This window comes from Penicillium psychrosexuale, assembly GCF_028828465.1.
Source record: "Penicillium psychrosexuale strain IBT 29551 chromosome Unknown utg000002l, whole genome shotgun sequence".
Taxonomy (NCBI): Eukaryota; Fungi; Ascomycota; class Eurotiomycetes; order Eurotiales; family Aspergillaceae; genus Penicillium; species Penicillium psychrosexuale.
The window spans coordinates 3953042-3973495 of NW_026643187.1; the positions used below are offsets into that span (position 1 = coordinate 3953042).

At 50.8% G+C, this 20454-nt stretch overlaps 9 protein-coding genes across 9 annotated transcripts; 6 read left to right on the forward strand and 3 right to left on the reverse strand.

The window, feature by feature from the left end:
• Nucleotides 1–232: 232 nt before the first annotated feature.
• On the forward strand, nucleotides 233–1394 carry N7518_002652 (S-adenosylmethionine-dependent methyltransferase; the record flags this gene model as incomplete). The annotated part of the gene is made up of 3 exons (XM_057183580.1): nucleotides 233–263; nucleotides 330–587; nucleotides 652–1394. 3 exons carry the CDS (start codon nucleotides 233–235, stop codon nucleotides 1392–1394), a joined length of 1032 nt encoding a protein of 343 aa, XP_057045030.1.
• Nucleotides 1395–1952: 558 nt separating this feature from the next.
• N7518_002653 (uncharacterized protein) lies at nucleotides 1953–2727 on the forward strand (the record flags this gene model as incomplete). Its single annotated transcript, XM_057183581.1, has 2 exons — nucleotides 1953–2150; nucleotides 2203–2727. 2 exons carry the CDS (start codon nucleotides 1953–1955, stop codon nucleotides 2725–2727), a joined length of 723 nt encoding a protein of 240 aa, XP_057045031.1.
• A 156-nt stretch (nucleotides 2728–2883) lies between these two features.
• rok1 (RNA-dependent ATPase ROK1) lies at nucleotides 2884–5040 on the reverse strand (the record flags this gene model as incomplete). The annotated part of the gene is made up of 1 exon (XM_057183582.1): nucleotides 2884–5040. The coding sequence occupies one exon, from the start codon at nucleotides 5038–5040 to the stop codon at nucleotides 2884–2886; it is 2157 nt and encodes a 718-aa protein (XP_057045032.1).
• A 421-nt stretch (nucleotides 5041–5461) lies between these two features.
• N7518_002655 (F1F0 ATP synthase subunit g) lies at nucleotides 5462–6272 on the reverse strand (the record flags this gene model as incomplete). The annotated part of the gene is made up of 3 exons (XM_057183583.1): nucleotides 5462–5693; nucleotides 5748–5832; nucleotides 6026–6272. The coding sequence occupies 3 exons, from the start codon at nucleotides 6270–6272 to the stop codon at nucleotides 5462–5464; spliced, it is 564 nt and encodes a 187-aa protein (XP_057045033.1).
• Nucleotides 6273–7927: 1655 nt separating this feature from the next.
• N7518_002656 (NAD(P)-dependent alcohol dehydrogenase) lies at nucleotides 7928–9088 on the forward strand (the record flags this gene model as incomplete). Its single annotated transcript, XM_057183584.1, has 1 exon — nucleotides 7928–9088. The coding sequence occupies one exon, from the start codon at nucleotides 7928–7930 to the stop codon at nucleotides 9086–9088; it is 1161 nt and encodes a 386-aa protein (XP_057045034.1).
• A 674-nt stretch (nucleotides 9089–9762) lies between these two features.
• On the forward strand, nucleotides 9763–12822 carry agdC (putative alpha-glucosidase; the record flags this gene model as incomplete). The annotated part of the gene is made up of 6 exons (XM_057183585.1): nucleotides 9763–9973; nucleotides 10033–10640; nucleotides 10714–10957; nucleotides 11012–11089; nucleotides 11142–11829; nucleotides 11895–12822. The coding sequence occupies 6 exons, from the start codon at nucleotides 9763–9765 to the stop codon at nucleotides 12820–12822; spliced, it is 2757 nt and encodes a 918-aa protein (XP_057045035.1).
• Nucleotides 12823–14543: 1721 nt separating this feature from the next.
• N7518_002658 (glycoside hydrolase family 16 protein) lies at nucleotides 14544–16011 on the forward strand (the record flags this gene model as incomplete). The annotated part of the gene is made up of 3 exons (XM_057183586.1): nucleotides 14544–14915; nucleotides 14980–15745; nucleotides 15938–16011. 3 exons carry the CDS (start codon nucleotides 14544–14546, stop codon nucleotides 16009–16011), a joined length of 1212 nt encoding a protein of 403 aa, XP_057045036.1.
• Nucleotides 16012–17137: 1126 nt separating this feature from the next.
• N7518_002659 (uncharacterized protein) lies at nucleotides 17138–18604 on the reverse strand (the record flags this gene model as incomplete). The annotated part of the gene is made up of 1 exon (XM_057183587.1): nucleotides 17138–18604. The coding sequence occupies one exon, from the start codon at nucleotides 18602–18604 to the stop codon at nucleotides 17138–17140; it is 1467 nt and encodes a 488-aa protein (XP_057045037.1).
• A 187-nt stretch (nucleotides 18605–18791) lies between these two features.
• On the forward strand, nucleotides 18792–20336 carry N7518_002660 (threonine--tRNA ligase MST1; the record flags this gene model as incomplete). The annotated part of the gene is made up of 1 exon (XM_057183588.1): nucleotides 18792–20336. The coding sequence occupies one exon, from the start codon at nucleotides 18792–18794 to the stop codon at nucleotides 20334–20336; it is 1545 nt and encodes a 514-aa protein (XP_057045038.1).
• Between the last annotated feature and the right edge of the window lie 118 nt (nucleotides 20337–20454).

A 20454-nucleotide genomic window follows, 5' to 3' on the forward strand; every position in this document is an offset into this window, starting at 1 on the left:
AACTGTTTCTCACTCACAGCAATCTTCATGTCATTCCTGTTCTTCTGTTGATACCTTGATGCCTTATAATTCGGGCGGCAGTCAACCCGCGGAACGGCAGCGCCAGCCTTTCCTCTTTGGGAATATTTTCTTTTTTCTCCGCCACAATTTCGTAGGGTTCTCCTGGCTGTGAGGTCAATTTGTTGATTTTCATTCCTCGACAGCAACACCTAGAGAACATACAGTTATCACCATGATCAGTGCTACAGATGAGCCTCTACATGGTTAGTTCACAATCAGCCCCTCTCGTTCATCTGGTCCACAAAAGATAATGGAACTGATAAGCGCAGTGCTTGACCTCCCGCAAGTCTACGAGAAGCCCTCGGGAACTGATCTCGTGAAAGCTTTGGCTCTGTTGAGCTTGCAGCCACGCACATTTGGCACGACCGCCGATGTCGTCAAAGGCCCTGTAGTCCAGCCTGCCGGGGTGACTCGGTATCTCACATCCATCATCGCCAGTCCACTAGCATGGCTCGACAACGATGAACTCCGGGGAGCAATCTGGGATGCGGCCGCTGCACGACTAAGTGAACGGTCTGGCCGAACCGGTAACCAGGCGATCTATCCATCTGTATCATGTTATCCCGCTGACCGTGACTCATTCATCCCCAGCTATGCCGGCAATGTCTCGAATATTCACCGTGCCCACCTCCTCCGGCGAAGAATACACACTGACCCTCCACGAACCGTCACTAACTGCGGATAACCTCGGTATGAAGACTTGGGTATCTTCGTATCTTCTCTCACGCCGGCTTCACAATCTTGGATCGCCGCCAGCACTTGTCACCTCGTCGGCTACCCCCTCCACATTGAAACCCCAGAAACCTCTGCGGGCACTCGAACTCGGTGCCGGAACGGGCTTGGTCGGGCTTTCCTTCGCTGCTCTGCAAGGCGAGTCTGCCACCGTTCACCTCACCGACTTGCCCGAAATTGTCCCAAACCTCGCCCACAACGCTGCCTTGAACGTAGAACTCCTCAACAGAACCGGGGCGACTGTAACCACCGGCTTGCTTGACTGGTCTGTCACACCGTCGCCCCTTCCAACTGCGGAAGAGCAGTTTGATGTGATTCTCGCGGCGGATCCATTGTACTCGCCCAACCATCCTAAATGGTTGGTGGACACCATCAAGCCCTGGCTTAGCCGTGCGCTTGATGCGCGAGTCGTGGTGGAGATGCCGCTACGAGATGCATATCTGCCGCAGGTGAATGAGTTCCGGCAGCGGATGGGCGAGTTGGGCCTGGCTGTGGTTGAGGAGGGTGAGGAGGTCGGTTACGATGACTGGGAGAGTGCGGATGGAGGTGCACTGGCCGTTAAATGCTGGTGGTCGATTTGGGGATGGAGTGAAAAGGTATAGTGGTACTACCAGGTCATATTGGGAATGGTGACCAAACGAAATGACGATAATAGACGATACACGATATATTAGAAATAGGGATTCCTATATACATAGACATTGGTTATTGAGCAATGCAAACCTTGAAAACGAATTCTCGTTTCATTTTTTTCAGTAGAATCAACTTGATGAACCAGGAACATCGTTGGTCGTTGGTCAAAGAGGAGCTGGTCATCACGTGGCGATGACGTCGGGGGCACCATCTCATGTCCAGTGGATTTCTACCTTGATCTGTGTTTCTAAGATTTCATAAGACTAACAAGAAGAATGGCTTATTTCTATATCCATTCACAGAGAACAGCTATTCTCTACCCCCGTATGGTCAGTCAATAGCCTAGCGTCATTCAAATCAAGCAAGTCATGCTAATGCGACAACAGAGCATAGTCCAGGCTCCAGACCAAACCGCTACAACAGCTGCGAATTCCTGAAATCTGATATATCAAGCTGCTATTGATAGCCGGCCAGATCTAACGACGTAAATTGCGATATAATCGCATATACCACCAAACATCTGCGCAATGATTGGACTTCTAGCCCTTACCTCCATCCCAACGGTGACAGGTGTCTCCCTCGCTTCTAGCGAGCAGCGCAAAGCAAACCAGCGCAAAGAAGATGCCCGTCGCATGGTGAAGTTCAACATTCTAGCAGAATGCGATGGCGACACAGATGATGACCGCGAATTAAACGGCATGACTGTTGTTGTAAGAGACGAGAAGGTAAGTAAAGTCAAATTGAAGACTATATAAACTAACACTTTTACCCCCGCAGGTCTATCTCGCCGACCCAGATCCCTCCAAACGATCCCCGCCAGCTTTCACAGCCCTGGCCTTCTATATCGAGTACCCAGAACCGGAAGAATTGAAATATCTCAAGCGCGAGCGTGGCCTCGGCCTGCCAACTTACGTCCAGGACAACCCGCCCCTTCTTAACTGGATCTACGCAGATAAGGAAACGTACGAGTTGCGGTACGGGAATCGGTCGCAGAGCGTGGAGCAGCTGGTCGAGCCGTGGGACTGGTGTAAGAATGAGAAGTACATTTTGCTCGAAAAGAAGCAGAATGCTTTCATTGCGGTTGAAGAGGAGGAGGGAGAATGGGCGCTTCATTATGATCGGGATGGCGATGAGCTTGCGCGCGTTCTGGAGGAGCAGGGACTGTTGGATTGTGCTTTTGTGCCTGTCAAATTGGTGAGGAAGGTTGTTGAGGAGAAGCCGCCGCCGCCGCCACCTCCTGCTGCTGCTGCTGCTCAGGCTGCAGCCCCCCAGGGTCAGGGGAATGGTCAGAGCCAGAAGTAGATGGATTGGGAGCAGGACAAACGTTATGATTGAGACGGACTTTTTTGTGTATATACTTGATGAGATGACTTAATGCATTTATGATTCGATCATGATTATGGGAATACCACGGTAGTAACCTTGGAATATTTTAGTGTACAGAGAAAAATTGAACATTTAATCATCCAGTCCAGCCCAGCTACCAGTGTCGCTGACGTTGCCACTAGCCGCTGCGGCAGCTTTCCTGTTGCGACTGGCCGCGATAGCACCCCTTTTGTTATTCTCCATGCGACGTTCAAAGCCACTCTTGGTACTAATTCTCATACCACGGGCGCCCTTTCCATCGTCCTCCTTATCGGTCAATCTTGGGGCCTGGCGCGCCTTGACACCATGCCTCTTCATATCCTTCTTGCTGTTCTTGCTCAGATTCGGCAGAGCGTCAAGCAGCCATTTCTGGATGGACTTCTCGCCCTCTTCGCCGCCGCGTAGTTTCTCGCTGACGTCGATGATGTTGGCAATGCTCTTCACGTAGGGAATGTCTTCCTTGGTGTAGTAGGTGACAGCGATACCGCCCTCGCGACCAGCGCGGCCGGTTCGCCCCACGCGGTGAACGTAGACAGCGGCTGAGTTGGGGATATCGTAGTTGACCACGCCATTGATACCGCGGAAGTCGACGCCGCGGGCCAGCAGATCCGTTGTAACCAAAATCCAGATCTCGCCTTTGCGGAAGTCGCGCATGATATCGGACCGTTGGCCATCTGAAAGATCGGAATGAAGAACCGCAATACGTGAGGATCCACCTGCTTCCGCGGGGATATCGTATTTGAGTTCGGAGTGCAGAGCCACCGCACGAGGAATGGTCTGTGTGAAAATGAGGAAGGGAGGGCGGAGGCGGATATCTGAGGCTGAGGCTGCAGCCGGGCGAAGAAGTTGGCGAAGTCCCATCAGTTTACCCTGTTCTGTTGCTGCGTACACAAGTTTGTGGTCGATGTTGGGGATTGCAGAGTCTTTCAATCCTACAACCAGACGAAGTAGTGGATGTGGCTCGCTTGGCTTCTGTCCCATATCTTCCAGTCGCTCTTTGATGGTCGACTTGGTGAGATCCTCGATGTTGGATCCCATGGTAGCTGACCAAAGGCCGACACGCAGGTCGGGATGTGAGCATGCTTTCCAGATATCGAGTGTCTGTTCCCGGAACAATGGGTCTAAAAGAACATCGGCTTCGTCCATAACCAGACTCCGCACTAGAGGCAATGTTGCCACGGTGGTCGTCCGATTCGCAGATAGAGCATTGACCAACATTAGAGGTGTAGTGACGAGAATATCACTCTTGGTGACCGGGATGTTGGCTCGCTCCTTTGCTGGCTTGCTTTCGGCACCTTCATCTTCCGACCCGGATGATTCTTCGCTGTTTTCGTCAAGAACATTCCCATCACCATTATCTCCAACACGCATACCCTTTCTCATAAGCGTGATCTTCACGCCAGTTCCAGCCACTAGCTTGCGGCCCTCGTTGACGATCTGACTTGCAAGCTCCCTGGTGGGCGCCACAACTACAGACAAAATACCATGCTCGTCCGGGTTTGAGTGGTGGTGTCGAACAATTTTGTTGATCACAGGGATCAAGAATGACAACGTCTTGCCGCTGCCGGTGGGAGCAACGACCAGAAGATCTGGCTCAGAAGACTCTCCAAGAAGCAACGGAAGGCTTCCAAGCTGTACCTCTGTAGGTACGGTAAACCCTTGCTCGGCAACATTCTCTGCAAGCCGCGAGGAGATCTTGTATTTGGACCGAAGTTCCTTGAAGTTAAGCAGGGGCTCCGGGAACAAGCGTCTGGCACGCTTCTGCTCCTTCTTACTGAGAGTCGGCGCCTCTTCTTTCTTTGACTTCTTCTTCTTTTTCTTGGACTCTTTGGTAGACGTAGGCTGGACTTGGATCTCTTGCAAGTCGCGCATGTCTGTAACCTTGATCTTGTGTGAGTTCAAGATAGTGCGACGCTCCACTTCATCCATGGAATCGTCGTCATCGGATGCGGCATCCTGAGCAGACACTTTCTCATCGTCCTCGGTCGCAGCAGCGGTTTCCGTCACACTAGCTGCAGGGCGCTTGTTTGAACTGAAAAAGTCGAGTTCAGGGACATCTTCCTCATCCTGTTGGACAGCAGCGCCTCTCTTTCTTTTTTTGCCATTCTTGGCAGACTCGAGCTTGTCGGTCTCCGCCGTCCGGAAGAGCTGCGGGTTAGCTGCTTTCCCGGTGGACGGCAGACGAGAGTCCGCAGCCGAGGAGGTGGGCTTTAATTTTGTTGACCTGGTCAACAATCTGAACGCATCCATATCTTTTGTGGTTGAGTCGAAAATGTCGATGATATTCTGAAAAGAAAAAAAAGTGGTCCGCCGACTTTCCTCCCGGACCAATCAGCGTTGCGCGTTATATATCGCCGCCGCCGAGGAAAATAACGAGAGGATAAACCACAGATGAAGTGTCTGAACGTAAGAGATATATGATATCAGGACTATATTCATACCTAGGGGATCCGGATCATGATTACAGAGAGATGTGGGAAGAATAAGGATAGCCGAAGTCAATGAACCTTTAGATTACAGTAGCTTTTAGAGCACAAATAGCACAGGAATGAATTGCAATAACAAGGTCTATCTCAGACAACAGTTTAAATTCCATCGTCTATCATACACAGCGCGGGACGATTAACATATGAAAGAAAGGAAAGGACGATTCTCATCTATCAACATCCATTTAGTGCGCGTGCGCAGGCTCGCCACGGTAACCAATAATGTTCATCCGACCGATCATCTCGCCAACAGTGAAGAAGCCAATGACCTCAGCGGCAGTGACACCGACGAGGGCGAGCTGCTTGGGGCTGGCGTTGCGGATAGAGGCGATGATAGACGATGGGGAGGGGAGGGTCTTGAGGGCGGCAGGGTTGGTGATGAAAGGCTGGAAGTAGGACTGGAAGGTGGCCAGGTTGCTAGGAGGAATTGTTAGGTCGGGAGTAAAGAATCGAGTACGGGGTCCGACTTACGGAGGAGCCATGTTCTGGCCACGGAACACCAGTCTGCCGAGCTCAATTCCGACCTTGGAGTAGTAGATGGTAGGAGGGATCATGGCTATTGATTGACGGTTAGTTGTGCACCTTCGCGAACGTAACCCGCGGATTGAGGTCAACAAGGAGGTTGGGACTGGGCGCCACGATTCCAACCGGATCAATCGGTCAATCGTTGCCTTTTTTCTTTTAATAAGTACCCAATGTCCAACGCTCCTTTGTAGCCATCCGGACGGGAGAAGAGGAGTGTCCCTTACAATCGACGAAAGAGATGACCTTGCCGGCGGGTCCACCGATCTTGCGCAGGGCACCAGCGGCATTCGCGAGGGCAGGGCCAGCGGAGGCAGAGACCTTGGACAGACCCGCAGAGGCCTTGGAGGCAGCTGAGGAAGCAGCCTCACCAGCCTTAGTGGCAGCCTCCGAGGTGGAAGAGGCGTGTCTGACGGCGGTTCTCCGGGTCAGCAACTGCGATTGCCGCAGGACGGCACGGGTGACGGCGGGCATTTTGAATGTTGTGGAGGAAATGAGTGGAAAAGAGGAGGGAAGCAAAGGACACCCGAAGCAGTTGCTAATAGGAGGGCAGTATGATCTAATGATCTGGAGAATCGCGCAACGGAGAACCAGATGAAGATTTGACGCTCGGGAACTTCAGGAATTACGGGTCACGTGAGTCGCCGTTTATCCCAAGTAAACAATCTACTTTTCTGGAATATAAATTTGGAGGAGATGTAAGGATTTATGGATTTACTTTTAAATATTGAAGCTCATCTTGCTAGAAGGTGTCAACCTGAAAGTGGATGGTAACCTGAGCACCTTGTTATAGCATTGTACATTCATACCTACATCCGGCCTTGCCAGTCGAATCACAACCGGCACTACACTCCGGATGGTAGAAATAAGTTGATAATTTTTTTCCTTCTAGACGGATTGATGAATATATGGGCTTCTACGGTGTGATAAATGCTCCGCGGATTTAATTTTCAAAAACATATGCACATCGAAGCTATTGTGAGCCAAAATATATAAACGCAATATTTAGTATGGAGTATAGATGCACTAATTGTTCCACCAGTCAGTAAGATTGAGTCCAGATTTCCAAAATCCGATGCAAGCAATGCATCAAGGACAACAGATAAATGATATATCGAGAAAAAAAGCGAGATTAGAGTGGAATTTACCATAAGAAAAAGCGACTAGCGACCTATAAGCCAGAGAGAACGGTCCAACCAACATAGAAGCTACCCAGGGAAGTGTCAGTATAAAGAGCAAATATACTAGGGGATTATGCATAATGCTACAGCACATAATCCATAAATCTGTTAGATATCTACATGCATAGCTGCCTCCTGTATTCTTCATCGTCACCTTACAATTGTGACACCACTAGACAACCGTAGTAGTCGGTCTAATGAAAAATAGCACAGGATGAGCCTATGGTTGAATTTGTCTCACACAATACTACCTCCAGTAGGTAGTGAAATAGGAAGAGTTGTTACGCAGCTCCTCACTGCCTATGATATATCCGAGAAATTGATTGCTAGATCCTGGTAGGCGCGTAACACGAAGCATGCAGAGAATCGAGTATGGTAAGACAAATTGTATCTGCCTATGCATGTTGTACATGTAGACATCATATATAGTAGAGAGACATTCATGGATGTAAATAATAGATATTGCCTGTGGCTGTATAAAGGTTTGCACTGTTTGTCTCGGAAAAATGAATTCATCTCCGCCGGAGAATTGCCTCTCTTGTTGATGCAATGGGTTCTCACCTTGACCACATTATTTACTTGACCCAGAGGGACTCCAGGTTGATTTCTGAACCGAACCAAGATAACATGAGAAAATAGCCCTGGAGGAAATCAGAACCGGGAGCCTTCAGCACAATATTAACCGATAGCCGATTAACATTCGGCCCGAGATTGAGAGCGGGCAAGGATTGCCTCATTCAGACGGAAAAAGCAGTTGGACCCCCGCGCGGTTAAATCGAAAGCCCCTCCACTCCACTTTTCGCTACTCCATATGTATCACCGTGGGGTTGAACAATATGAGATCACCGGACATTGATGCGGGTTGGAGTATTAAAGTGGCTGTTTCCTCGCATTTAGGCATTTGTTCTCCATTTTCTTCCTCTCCCCTCTCCCTCTCCACACTATACAATGACTTCCGCAACAACCGTCACTAAGACCAACATCGGTGTCTACACCAACCCAAACCATGACCTCTGGATCGCCGAATCCAACCCGACAGTAGCGGACATCAATTCTGGCAAGGGCCTGAAGGCGGGCGAGGTCACAATTGAGGTGCGCAGCACTGGTATTTGTGGATCCGATGTGCACTTCTGGCATGCTGGTTGTATCGGCCCAATGATCGTCAAGGGCGACCATGTCCTCGGCCACGAATCAGCCGGCCAGATCATTGCCGTCGCCCCTGATGTCACCCACCTCAAGGTCGGCGACCGCGTTGCCGTTGAGCCCAATATTATCTGTAACGCCTGCGAGCCCTGTCTGACCGGCCGCTATAACGGTTGCGTGAATGTTGCTTTCCTCTCCACACCGCCTATCCATGGCCTGCTCCGGCGGTACGTCAACCACCCTGCCATCTGGTGTCACAAGATCGGCGATATGAGATATGAGGACGGTGCTATGTTGGAGCCCCTCAGTGTGTCCTTGGCGGCTATCGAGCGCAGCGGCCTGCGTCTCGGTGACCCACTGCTCATCACTGGTGCCGGTCCCATCGGCCTGATCAGTTTGCTCAGTGCACGCGCTGCTGGTGCCTGTCCTATTGTCATCACTGACATTGACGAGGGCCGTTTGGCTTTTGCTAAATCTCTAGCTCCTGAAGTGCGCACTTATAAGGTGGAGATTGGCAAGTCCGCTGAAGAGTGTGCTGACGGTATCATCAATGCCTTGAATGATGGTCAGGGTTCTGGCCCTGACGCTCTGCGCCCCACGCTGGCCCTGGAGTGCACTGGTGTCGAGATCAGTGTCAGCTCCGCCATCTGGAGTGTCAAGTTCGGTGGCAAGGTGTTTGTCATCGGTGTCGGCAAGAACGAGATGACCATTCCCTTCATGCGTCTCAGCACCCAGGAGATTGACTTGCAGTACCAGTACCGCTACTGCAACACCTGGCCTCGAGCCATCCGACTGGTTCAGAACGGCGTGATCGATTTGCACAAATTGATTACTCACCGCTACTCTCTTGAGAACGCTCTCAAGGCCTTTGAGACCGCTGCTAATCCTAAGACTGGCGCCATCAAGGTGCAGATTATGAGCTCTGAGGAAGATGTCAAGGCCGCCACTGCTGGCGAGAAGTTTTGAACGAAGAGAGTAAAAAGATGAGCGGTATCTGAGAGCATTAGTGGGTTTCTGGTTGGGGTCAAGAGCGGCCGTTGGCGTTGGCGATTTTCTTTTTATATTCACGAATGATGTCTAGAGGATGCCATTGGGTAGAATAGAAAGCCCATGAAATGGTTATTTGACACAATTGTTGGTCGATGTAGAAGGTAGAAACTGTAGAGGCACAATTGTCAATGTAACAGATGGGGACCTTGCAAGTCAACCAAGTCAAACCGTCCCCCGACGTCATTCTCGGCAATAAGCCGGGCTAATACTGGGGAAATAACAGCAACAATCAAAGATGGGATAAAAATGGACCCTGCAGCGTGAATCCGGAGCTACTGGAGCTAGGGTACCTTGTATAGGCCCGAAACCCGGGGATGGCGCACAGCCAAGAGGGACCGTCCGATAATTGCCCGTCTCCCCGCGCAAACGTTTGACGATGCAACAGAGCAATATGTCAATTCAAGCTAATCATGTGGGAAACAAACAGTTTTCTCGTGTATCCCCTTGATTCATGTTGCATTACTCCCCACCACCCCTCACTTCAGATCCCGGCCACTGCATCCTTTAAAAGGTGCACTGTCCCTCCTACATCTTGAGTGTATCCTGCTGTGCTCATCTTGTGCTTCTTCAGTGCTCGCCCAATTTTAAACATGAAAGGCGCACTGCTTTTCCTGGCTCCCCTCGTGGGAGCCGCCGTTCTGGGATCGACATCTAACCTTGACCATTGTCCTGGCTACAAGGCTTCCAATGTGAAGCAGTTGGGCCAGACATTGACTGCTGACCTTGGTCTTGCTGGAGATGCCTGCAATACCTATGGCACTGATCTTCCAAACTTAAAGCTCCTCGTGGAGGCTCAAACTGGTATGCTTCTCCATCATCTCCATCATTCCCAAGTGAATGTATACTCATAATTCTATAAGAAACCCGTCTCCATGTCATCATCTACGATGCCGATGAGGAGGTCTACCAAGTTCCAGAATCTGTTCTCCCCAGACCCTCGAGCGCAAAAGGTCACCAAAAGGAGCCCGCTCTTCGCTTCGACTTCGAAGAGAACCCTTTCTCATTCCGCGTTCTGCGCGGGGACGAAGTTCTCTTCGACACTACTGATACAAAGATCATCTTCCAGTCCCAGTACTTAAACTTGCGCACTTGGCTCCCCACCGATCCAAATCTGTATGGTCTGGGTGAGCACAGTGATTCGCTGCGTCTACCTACCTCAAACTATACTCGCACGATCTGGAACCGTGACGCATATGGCATCCCCTCCAACACGAACCTTTACGGTACTCATCCTGTCTACGTTGATCACCGTGGAGAGAATGGTACTCATGGGGTGTTCTTCTTGAATTCGGATGGAATGGATATCAAGATTGACAGGACTGCTGATGGCAAACAATACCTCGAGTACAACACCATCGGCGGAGTCCTTGACTTCTACTTCATGGCCGGTCCTACTCCCAAGGAAGTGAGCGAGCAGTACTCGGAGGTCGTTGGCCTTCCTGCTATGCAAAGCTACTGGACGTTTGGAGTATGTCATTTCCACCTATAATGGTTTTTTTTTTTGAATGTTTTGAAGTGGTATTCTAATCAACATTCTCTAGTTCCACAACTGTCGGTATGGTTACCAGGATGTCTTTGACGTCGCCGAGGCAGTTTACAACTACAGCCGTGCTGGAATCCCACTCGAGACTATGTGGACCGACATCGACTACATGAGTGGTCGAAAGGTGTTCACACTAGACGATGAGCGGTTCCCTCTCGAGAAGATGCGCGAGTTGGTTTCGTACCTTCACAAGAATGACCAGCACTACATTCTCATGGTCGATCCGGCCGTCAGTGCCTCTGGTAAGTTATAATTACTTCCCTCCTCACTTCCACTCTAACCGTGTGTGTTACCAGATAATGGTGCTTACAAACGAGGTCACGACGAGGGCGTCTTCCTGTACCGCGACGATGAACGTAGCGAACTCTACGAAGGTAAATTTACCCACAGAAACACAATTCCCACCTTCTAACATAACATCTCTAGGCGCTGTCTGGCCTGGCCCAACCGTCTACCCAGACTGGTTCAACGAAGACACCCAGAAATACTGGAACTCGGAATTCAAGCGATTCTTCAACCCCAAAGACGGTGTCGACATCGACGGTCTCTGGATCGACATGAACGAAGCTTCCAATTTCTGCCCGTACCCCTGCACGAGCCCAGAACAGTATACCAAGGATAACGACCTACCCCCTGCGCCTCCGGCAGTCCGATCGCCTCCCCGCCATCTCCCCGGTTTCCCGGCTGATTTCCAGCCCGGGTCTTCCTCCTCTGGGGCTTCTCTGTCGCAGCGTGTGAAGAGAGGTGACGTTGTCATCGAGAAACGCAGCGTTAACGAGAAACGGAGCCAGGGTGGAAAGGGACAAAAGACCGGCTTGTCTGGTCGCGACCTCATTAACCCGCTTTATCAGATCGCAAACGAGGCTGGCTCGATTAGCAGCAAGACCATTGATACTGATCTCATTCATGCTGGCGAGGGTTACGCCGAGTACGACACACACAATCTCTATGGAACTAGTGAGTCCCCTGTGTTTACTATCAATAATCTTTCTAACAACAACCTAGTGATGAGCTCGGCTTCCCGCGAGGCAATGTTGAAGCGTCGACCCCAGGTGCGACCCTTGATCATCACACGTAGCACTTTCGCCGGAGCAGGCTCTCATGTCGGCCATTGGTAAGACCAGACAAACCCCAAACCCCAAACCAGTACCAGAGACATATGCTAACCCATTCCCCCAGGCTCGGCGACAATTTGAGCCAATGGGATAAATTGCGCGTGTCCATCCCGCAGATGCTAGCCTTCGCCTCGATTTACCAAGTCCCAATGGTCGGCAGCGACGTCTGCGGCTTCGGCGGAGACACGACGGAAGAGCTGTGCGCGCGCTGGGCCATGCTTGGCGCCTTCTCTCCGTTCTACCGGAACCACAACTCGCTCGGCAACCTGGCGCAGGAATTCTATCGCTGGCCCGTTGTCACCGAGGCCGCGAAGAAGATCATCGATATCAGATACCGTCTGCTCGATTACCTCTACACTTCGTTCCACCAGCAGACCTTGACGGGTAGCCCGTTCCTCCAGCCGCTCTTCTACGTCTACCCAGAGGACAGCAAGACCTTTGGCAACGAGTTGCAGTTCTTCTTCGGTGATTCGATTCTCGTCTCGCCTGTCTTGGACGAAGGCGCCAGCTCGGTCGATGCCTATTTCCCCAAGGACCTGTTCTACGACTGGTTTACCGGTCTTGCGGTGCAGGGCGGTGGATCCGTCAAGACGATTACCGATCTCGCGGTTACCGATATCCCGATCCACATCCGTGGCGGGAGCATCATCCCCCTCCGTACGGAGAGTGCCAAGACGACGACGGAACTGCGCAAGCGCGGCTTTGAGATTCTCATTGCGCCTGGTGCGGATGGATCCGCGGCGGGTGAGCTGTACCTCGACGATGGCGAGTCGATTGAGCCGGCTAGTGCCGCGGAGATCCAGTTCCAGTACCAGGATGGCAAGCTCAAGATTCTAGGCCGGTTCGGGTATCACCCTAATGTGGTCATTGAGGCTGTTACTCTGCTCGGGCAGAAGAATAAGCGTCGCGATGTTGAATATGATGCTCAGAGACAGAGCATTACAAAGAAGGTCGACATCAAGTTGACTGGACCTGCTGAGGTGACTCTGTGAGTTTCCTACAGTGCATCGGTGATATTAGGAGGAGGTTGAATTATGGAAGGTTCTGAGGTAGTTGGGCTCTTTTTTTAGAAAGTGGGATCCATGGTCGCCTGGAGGTTATTTTTCCGGGGACACCACATTCTTCCAAGGTTTAGGTACCTACTACCTAGAGTTCCAATGCCACGTTTTACTCAAGTTTGATCTTAATTTAGGGGTCTCCAGCCATGGATCAATAATGTGTGTTGTAAGCGAGTATTTTACTCGGCAAGATGAGTTGAGACGGTGATTGGACAGATTGACCAACGTTCCTGCATGCTAGCTCCATAGCCAAGGCGAATCCACAGCCAAGCAGACGAGTTTGTTAGCAATTGTGTAAATATGACTAATAATTAAGGGTCTGAAAGGCAACCTCAAACCAATGACCCCTTGCATGACCTTGCATGAGAGGAGGTGGAGGTTAGGAGGGAGAAAGACACTGCATGGATACAATGAAATTACTCTTTCAACTCTTTCAACTCTGGAACCCTTGAACTTTTGAGAGACAAGAATAAATTCATCGCTATTCTACCAATGAGGCAATATGGCTAAATCCCGTCAGGTACTAGTTCAGGCACAGGCCGCTAGTTCCTGAGTCATCTGATAGAAAACGGTGAACCCGTGGCCTTGATAGTTATTATTAGTATCGGATTGGGGCAATTTTACGCGAGCAGTACTTAGTAGAACATACTAGTATATTGTTATATATTGTAAAAGGCAACGAAAGCGGAAACGGAATGGAAATGTCTTGGACAAAGGTCTCATACTGTAGACTACGGTGGTCTTAGTGGTTGGGTGGCCCGTGTTTCACGATTGCATATGGATGCGATAAGTAATGATAGGCGTTAATTTGGGGGATTGGGGGGTTTTAGGGTGATCCATATAAGAAGACTATCCAATACTAAAGCATAGGATTGTTAGGAGGTAATAGATGTAATAGATGTACGGAGTAATAAATGTGATAAATGCCGTGGTTGGGATTTTAATATAAAATCCAAGCTGGGGATGAATGAAAAAAAGAAGCCCCTCCTGATAAGGCCATAATAGGCTTTGTCAGTGGAGCTATTTTTGAAAAGGTCTCATAATACGGAGTACATAGTATGATGTATATTATCCTATTGAATTTTCTTTTATGGACCCTTGATGCAACCGTACTTGTTTTGTGCTCATAACTACGCGAGCTCAATCTGTAACATCTGATCGCTGTGATCGGCTGGAACGGTAAATGTACGGATTATTCATGTATGGATGTATGGATGTATCGTATCAATACAATGCCACCCGTGGTTGTTTCCAGCCTCATCCGTGTCTCACGACCCGCAAACCCAAGGACATGAGTCTTTTGTACTCCACTTCCCCCTCATGGAAGATCCCAAAGGGGTCCACTAGACTCGTCCGACCTTTTCTATTTGTCTCAGTGGTTCTCTGGCCTTGTCCGTTCATCCAATCATGTCCTGCCAGTCACTCCCGCCTCCCTTTTTTTTAGTAGCGTGTGGCAGTGTAATATATTTCTACTGATATACGGAATATTCCGTACTTTTATATGGAGATAGATATATAAAGCGGTCCCAGTCGTTCCTTCCCAAGGTTCTTACTTTCCACGCTCGAGATATTTATATTTAATAGGGTCGCTTCCTGGACTTCCTTTCTTTTCGTGTTCACTCACACTCACTTCTTGACGCGTATCATATCATACAATGCCGTCGTTCATGAAGTTCGCGGCTGCGGCTTTCGCCGTGGCTACACCTTTCGTTTCTGCTCAGACTTACTCTGACTGCAATCCGATGGAGACAACATGCCCTGCCAACAAGGGTTTGGCTTCGTCCAGCGCTCACTTCGACTTCACCCAGGCTAGCTCCCTTGACCAGTGGAAGATCAGTGGCGGACAAGTTCCAACTACCGCCAACGGTGCCCAGTTCACTATCAACAAGGAAGGAGATGCTCCTACCATCGTCAGCGATTTCTACTTCTTCTACGGCGAATTGTCCATTGAGATGAAGACTTCTCCTGGCCAAGGCATTGTCAGCTCCGCGTTTTTGCAATCCGATGACAAGGATGAGATTGACTGGGTACGTGATATCGAAATCGGATCATTACTTCCAACATACAGAATAATTGCTAACCGAAATACAGGAAGCATTGGGCGGAAAGACTGACACCGTTGAGACCAACTACTTCGGCAAGGGAGACACCTCGACTTATGATCGTGAGACCTGGGTCCCCGTCAGCACTCCTCAGGACTCTTTCCACACCTACACCATCCAATGGTCCAAGGAGAGTATCACCTGGTTGATTGATGGCGCCAGTCTCCGCACTGTCAACTACGCAGATGCCCAGGGTGGTGCTCGCTTCCCTCAGACCCCTATGAACATTCACCTTGGTATCTGGGCCGGTGGTGCTCCTACCAACGGACAGGGTACCATTGACTGGGCTGGTGGTTTGACCGACTACTCCAAGGGCCCCTACACTATGTACATCAAGAGCATCACTGTCAACAACGCCAACCCCGCCGAGTCCTACACTTGGTCCGACAAATCTGGCTCCTCCGACAGCATCAAGTTCACCGGGTCCAACGCCGTGAGCTCTCGCAGCCCTACTACTACTGATGCTGCCACCGTCTCCTCTTCCGAGGCTGCTTCCACTACTGAGTCTCCTTCCACCTCCGAGACTCCTTCTACCACCGAGGCTCCTTCTACTACTACCGAGAGCACTTCCAGCGCTCCCACTACTCTGGCTACCAGGACCTCCATCTCCTCTGCTGAGTCCACTGCGGCTTCTAGCTCTTCATCTGCCGAGTCGACTGCTGAGTCGACTGCTGCTTCCAGCTCCGGTGCTGAGTCGACTGCTGCTTCCAGCTCCGGTGCTGAATCCACTGCCGCTTCCAGCTCCGGTGCTGCCGGTGCTTCCCCCAGTGGCTCTAGCAGCTCTGGTTCCAGCTCCAGCTCCAGCTCTGGTGCTTCCCCTAGCGGCTCTAGCGGCTCTGGCTCCGGCTCCGGCTCTAGCTCTAGCTCCAGCCCCAGCTCCAGCTCCCACTCGGGTTCTGGCTCGTCCTCCAGTGCCAGCGCTAGCGCTAGCCCCACCTTCAACGCAGCTGCCTCTGTCGCTGCTACCTACTTGGGACCCGTGTCCCTCCTGGGTCTGGTGACCGCCCTGCTCCAGCTGTAAATGTCCCTTTTGAGCGCTATGATTTTTTGACGCATCATTAATGACACGCGCCTCGAAAGAGGAATACTTGGCTGGACCGGGTATGGTAATGGTTGATGGGATGCGATTGTAATTTTTTCTGGCTGTACCTTTTTTTTTCCCTTTTCGTTGTCCTTGGCGCCCAAATGCCTGCAACCTGTCCTATTTGTTAGGTGGCCCGGATGTGTTGATTGGCATCTTCCGGTAACTGGCGATTTTCTTTGGGCGGACATCATGTATCTATCAGCGTCATACATACTTTGCCATCGAGCAAACCTGCAATAATATCAAGTCAATTGACTTTCTCAAGCACTTTAATCTTTTCCATTGTATACAATCTAATCTAGACCTTTCACCGCTTGTTTCTGGTTGTTATATATCCCTTGACTTGTCATCCCATCGTGCTCGGCTAAGTTATATATATACGTTCCAACACCGGCATCACATTCGCATCAATCATATGCATACCAGTCCTCGCTTCCCTCGGCTTAGAGTTCCACTATGGTCCAACCGCCATCCGCCATCCGGCACTGCGGACGAACACCTACAGAATCCCGGACCCTGGGAAAATTTGCACACCATGAACCGTGGATCAGGCTGTTGATTGAACTTGAATTGTAATGGGCCTGATTGTGGATTGGCTGGTGATGAATTGTGCCTAGGCGAGATGTCTGTAGTCGGATTGGTTGGTTGAGTATTGATGTATAGCCGAACCGTGGTTGGCGCAATATCGGATACATTCGTTTCCAGGGGTTTGGGTTTGGTTTACCGGATTTACTATGTTGTATGTATGTATGTACGATGTATTGTATTTGTTTGGATGTGAATTGTATGTTTTACTTCGTATATCGTAGTAGGTAGGTACAACATCCTTCGTAAAAAATAAAAACAAATCGTAAATGGTAAAATACCGTCGTGGCTCGTTATTGCGTCTAACTCATCTCATCTCATGTTCGCGGATAGAAAACGCCCAAAGTGCGAAGAAAAAAAAAAAAAGGTAGTCAACAGCTGGAAGAAAACCCTTCAACTGAAAACTCGATCAACTTTCGGACCCTGACAAAAATCCGAGATTCTCCTCAGGGTCCCCAACCCCCGTGGAGACCTCAATTCACCAAGTGGACCCAGCCCCAGTCGCACGTCGCACATCCTTTAACTGGCGTGATAACCGCAACACCGAGTCAGCAACGGGACGATGGTGCGTGGCCGCGACCCTGAGCAGGGCAAGAGTTGCGGCGGGCCGGGGTGTAGATGTGGGTTCGGTGGATGCAGTGGAGGACACGGCAGACGATGACGACTCCGTCAATGCATCTGCATTGGCAATGGCATCTGCATCTCCTGACGATCGCCCCCGGAACAAATATGCCCCGAAGGGTCCCAGCGGGAGCGAATCGAGTACGGAGTATAGCCTATCGCTGCTGCTGTCGTCAGATGCAGATCGGGAATTGTGCAATGTTGGACTCCGCCGTTCCTCGCGTGATACGATCCCGTCCACCGCTTCGAGATGGTCGTCTATTGTTATGAATCGCGTGCTGAGGGAGTCTGCTTTGCTGCGGATCTGCGCGCGTAGTCGGTCTAGGTACTCTTCGCGTCGTCGCAGCTGTATCGCGAGTCGTGTGTCTAGAGCTGCGGTGCCGCTTATTTCGGTTGCTGGTCGGGAGGCGAGCAGGCTGTCGATTGCGGAGCGTAGGTCGGCGCGGAGAGAGTCGAATTCCCAGACTGCAGTTTGGACGGCTTGGTTGCTGCCGGTGAATTCGAGATCCAGTGCGTTGCGGGCGTCTGGGAAGGTTGTTTTCAGTTGTGATTCTAGGTCAGCGAGCATGCTTTCGCTTTGTTTGAGGATTGCGGATAGAGGTGTGAGGGTTTCGAGGGCCGTGTCGAATATGGATTCTAGCTGGCGCTGGGCGGTTGCGAGAGTCTCCTCTCGAGGTGTTGTGGATGGAGGATAGGCGCTGCGTGGTTGGTATGCAGGGAGGGTGATGCAGCTGTTGGGGTAGAGAGTCTTGATGCTTGGGATACGGCAGAGGTCTTTGGCTTGGTAGACTACCTCGGGGAGAACTAGCAGATGCAAGATGAAGGCGATCAAGACTGCGTTGATTGCTTTGCGAGCGAGGGCACTATGGCCACGAAAGATGGATTTGGATTTCACGACTAGGCTTGCTTGTTTGGTGGGGGTCGTCTCTGCAGACAACCCAGCATCTGCATATCCAGCTTTAGTGGTCTGATCCTGCTCTTTCTGCTTTACATCATTCGGCGTGGACACTTTGCGTCGTTTTTTCATGCTTTCTGGGCCTTGTTGCGTCGGAGTCCGTACATATTCTACCCAAGACCCGTCTAAGTTAGGTGCTTCGCAGATAGAGGGCATGATGAGCTCCGGGCCTGATATAGTCCATGATGAGGATGAGGATGTGGGCGACTCTGCTGACAGGTTGGCCGTCTTTCTGGTCGCTTTGCTGCTGTCACGTCGGCGATTTGGAGTTTTGGTGGGGTCTTTTTCCTTCAGAGAAGCAGTTGATGCTATCACCCAGGATTCGCCAAGAGCTGAGCGATCTGGGGTACGAGGCTGTTCTGTAGACATGGCGTAAACATTTCAGCAAGAAACATGCACTTTGTGTAATAGTTAATAGTTCTGTAGTTAATATCTCATGACTCGGAGTGTTTCAACAAATGTTTTGATTGCGACTGGCTCAATCAGACCGCACGCGTAAAGCGGTGGGGAAGAAAGATCGGAGAAACGCGGCCGAGGAATTGAACCTTTAGCAACCATGCGCTCATTACTTCGCCTGAGACCGTCCTTGCCTGGCGTTCGATCTCTGTCATGGCAATTTGTACGATCGCGACCGTTGTCATACACAGCGATTCGCCATTGCTCGTGTTCTGACAAACCGGAAGCTCCCACGATACCTCCCACCGACCATCGAGCTATCGGAACCGCCCAGGAGCTCTTCACATCTTCAGTCTACAGTCCTGGATCTCCCTTATTCCTCCCGAATGGCACACATGTTGTCAACAAACTCATCTCCTTCCTCCGCACCCAGTACCTACAATATGGCTTCCGTGAAGTCCTAACCCCGATCATCTACAAAAAGTCGCTCTGGGAGATATCGGGCCACTGGCAGAACTACAAGGATGATATGTATGAGGTGACCGGCCGAGGAGCCAGTAGTGAGGCAGAGGGCGAAGTGGGTGAAGACGAATCCTACGGACTGAAGCCAATGAACTGTCCCGGCCACTGCCTACTCTTCAAGTCGCAGAATCACTCCTACCGCGACATGCCAGTGCGCTATGCAGACTTCAGCCCGCTGCACCGCAACGAAGTGTCCGGGTCGCTGACTGGCTTGACGCGCCTGAGGCGTTTCCATCAGGATGATGGACATCTGTTCTGTAGACCGCAGCAGATCAAATCGGAGATTGCATCGGCGCTGGGATTTGTGGATATGGCTATGAAGACATTTGGACTCGGTCCGTATCGATTGGTGCTGTCAACCAGACCCGAAACGGATTATATTGGGACTTTGGAGATGTGGGATAATGCCGAGACGCAATTGCGCGAAGCTCTGGATAGCACCGGACGCGAATGGGCGCTGAATGAAGGCGATGGTGCGTTTTACGGCCCCAAGATCGACATCCAACTCCAGGATCAAGCTGGAAAGTACCACCAGCTGTCAACTATCCAATTGGACATGAACCTGCCACAGCGATTTGAGCTGGAATATCAAGTTGCAGAGGAGGAGCCGGACTACAACCCAGCCACGCCCGGAGTTGCAAGACCAGTTATGGTCCACCGCGCCATCTTCGGCTCATTGGAGCGGTTTTTGGCGTTGCTGATTGAACAGCACGGTGGTCACTGGCCATTCTGGCTTTCTCCGCGCCAGGCCATTATCTTGACGGTTAACCAAGACGATGCTGTTGTGCGCCGGGCTCAAGAAGCGGCAGCCAAGTTCGCTGGTTTCCGCGCATTGCTGAATGATGGTAGCTCTGAATCGCCCCGTCCACTGTCCTCTGTCGACTCTACATTCTTGGTGGACATCGATACCAGCGCACAGACTCTGGGCAAGAAGATTCAGCGCGCCAAACAGATGAAGTATAACCTCATCTTCATTCTCGGACCACGGGACCTGGCCGATGGTGGCATCTCCGTTGATGTTACTGGGCAGATGAAGAGCAAGACGGATAAAGATGCTCAGACATTGCAGGCGCTGATCAAAGCCAGACTCGGTGATGATGCGCTGCAGAATCCTCGAGCTGTCAAGCTTAGTGTGGACGAAGTTCATCCGCTATTGGTGGAACTCGAGAAGAACTTTGTGTAACTTTGTATGTTGTATAACTATATGTGTTGTCATTTTGAGCGTGTCTGACTGGATCTTTGCCCTATCATTGTATATTAGACCGATCTTTTCCGAATCAAGTCATCATTCCATCTGAAGC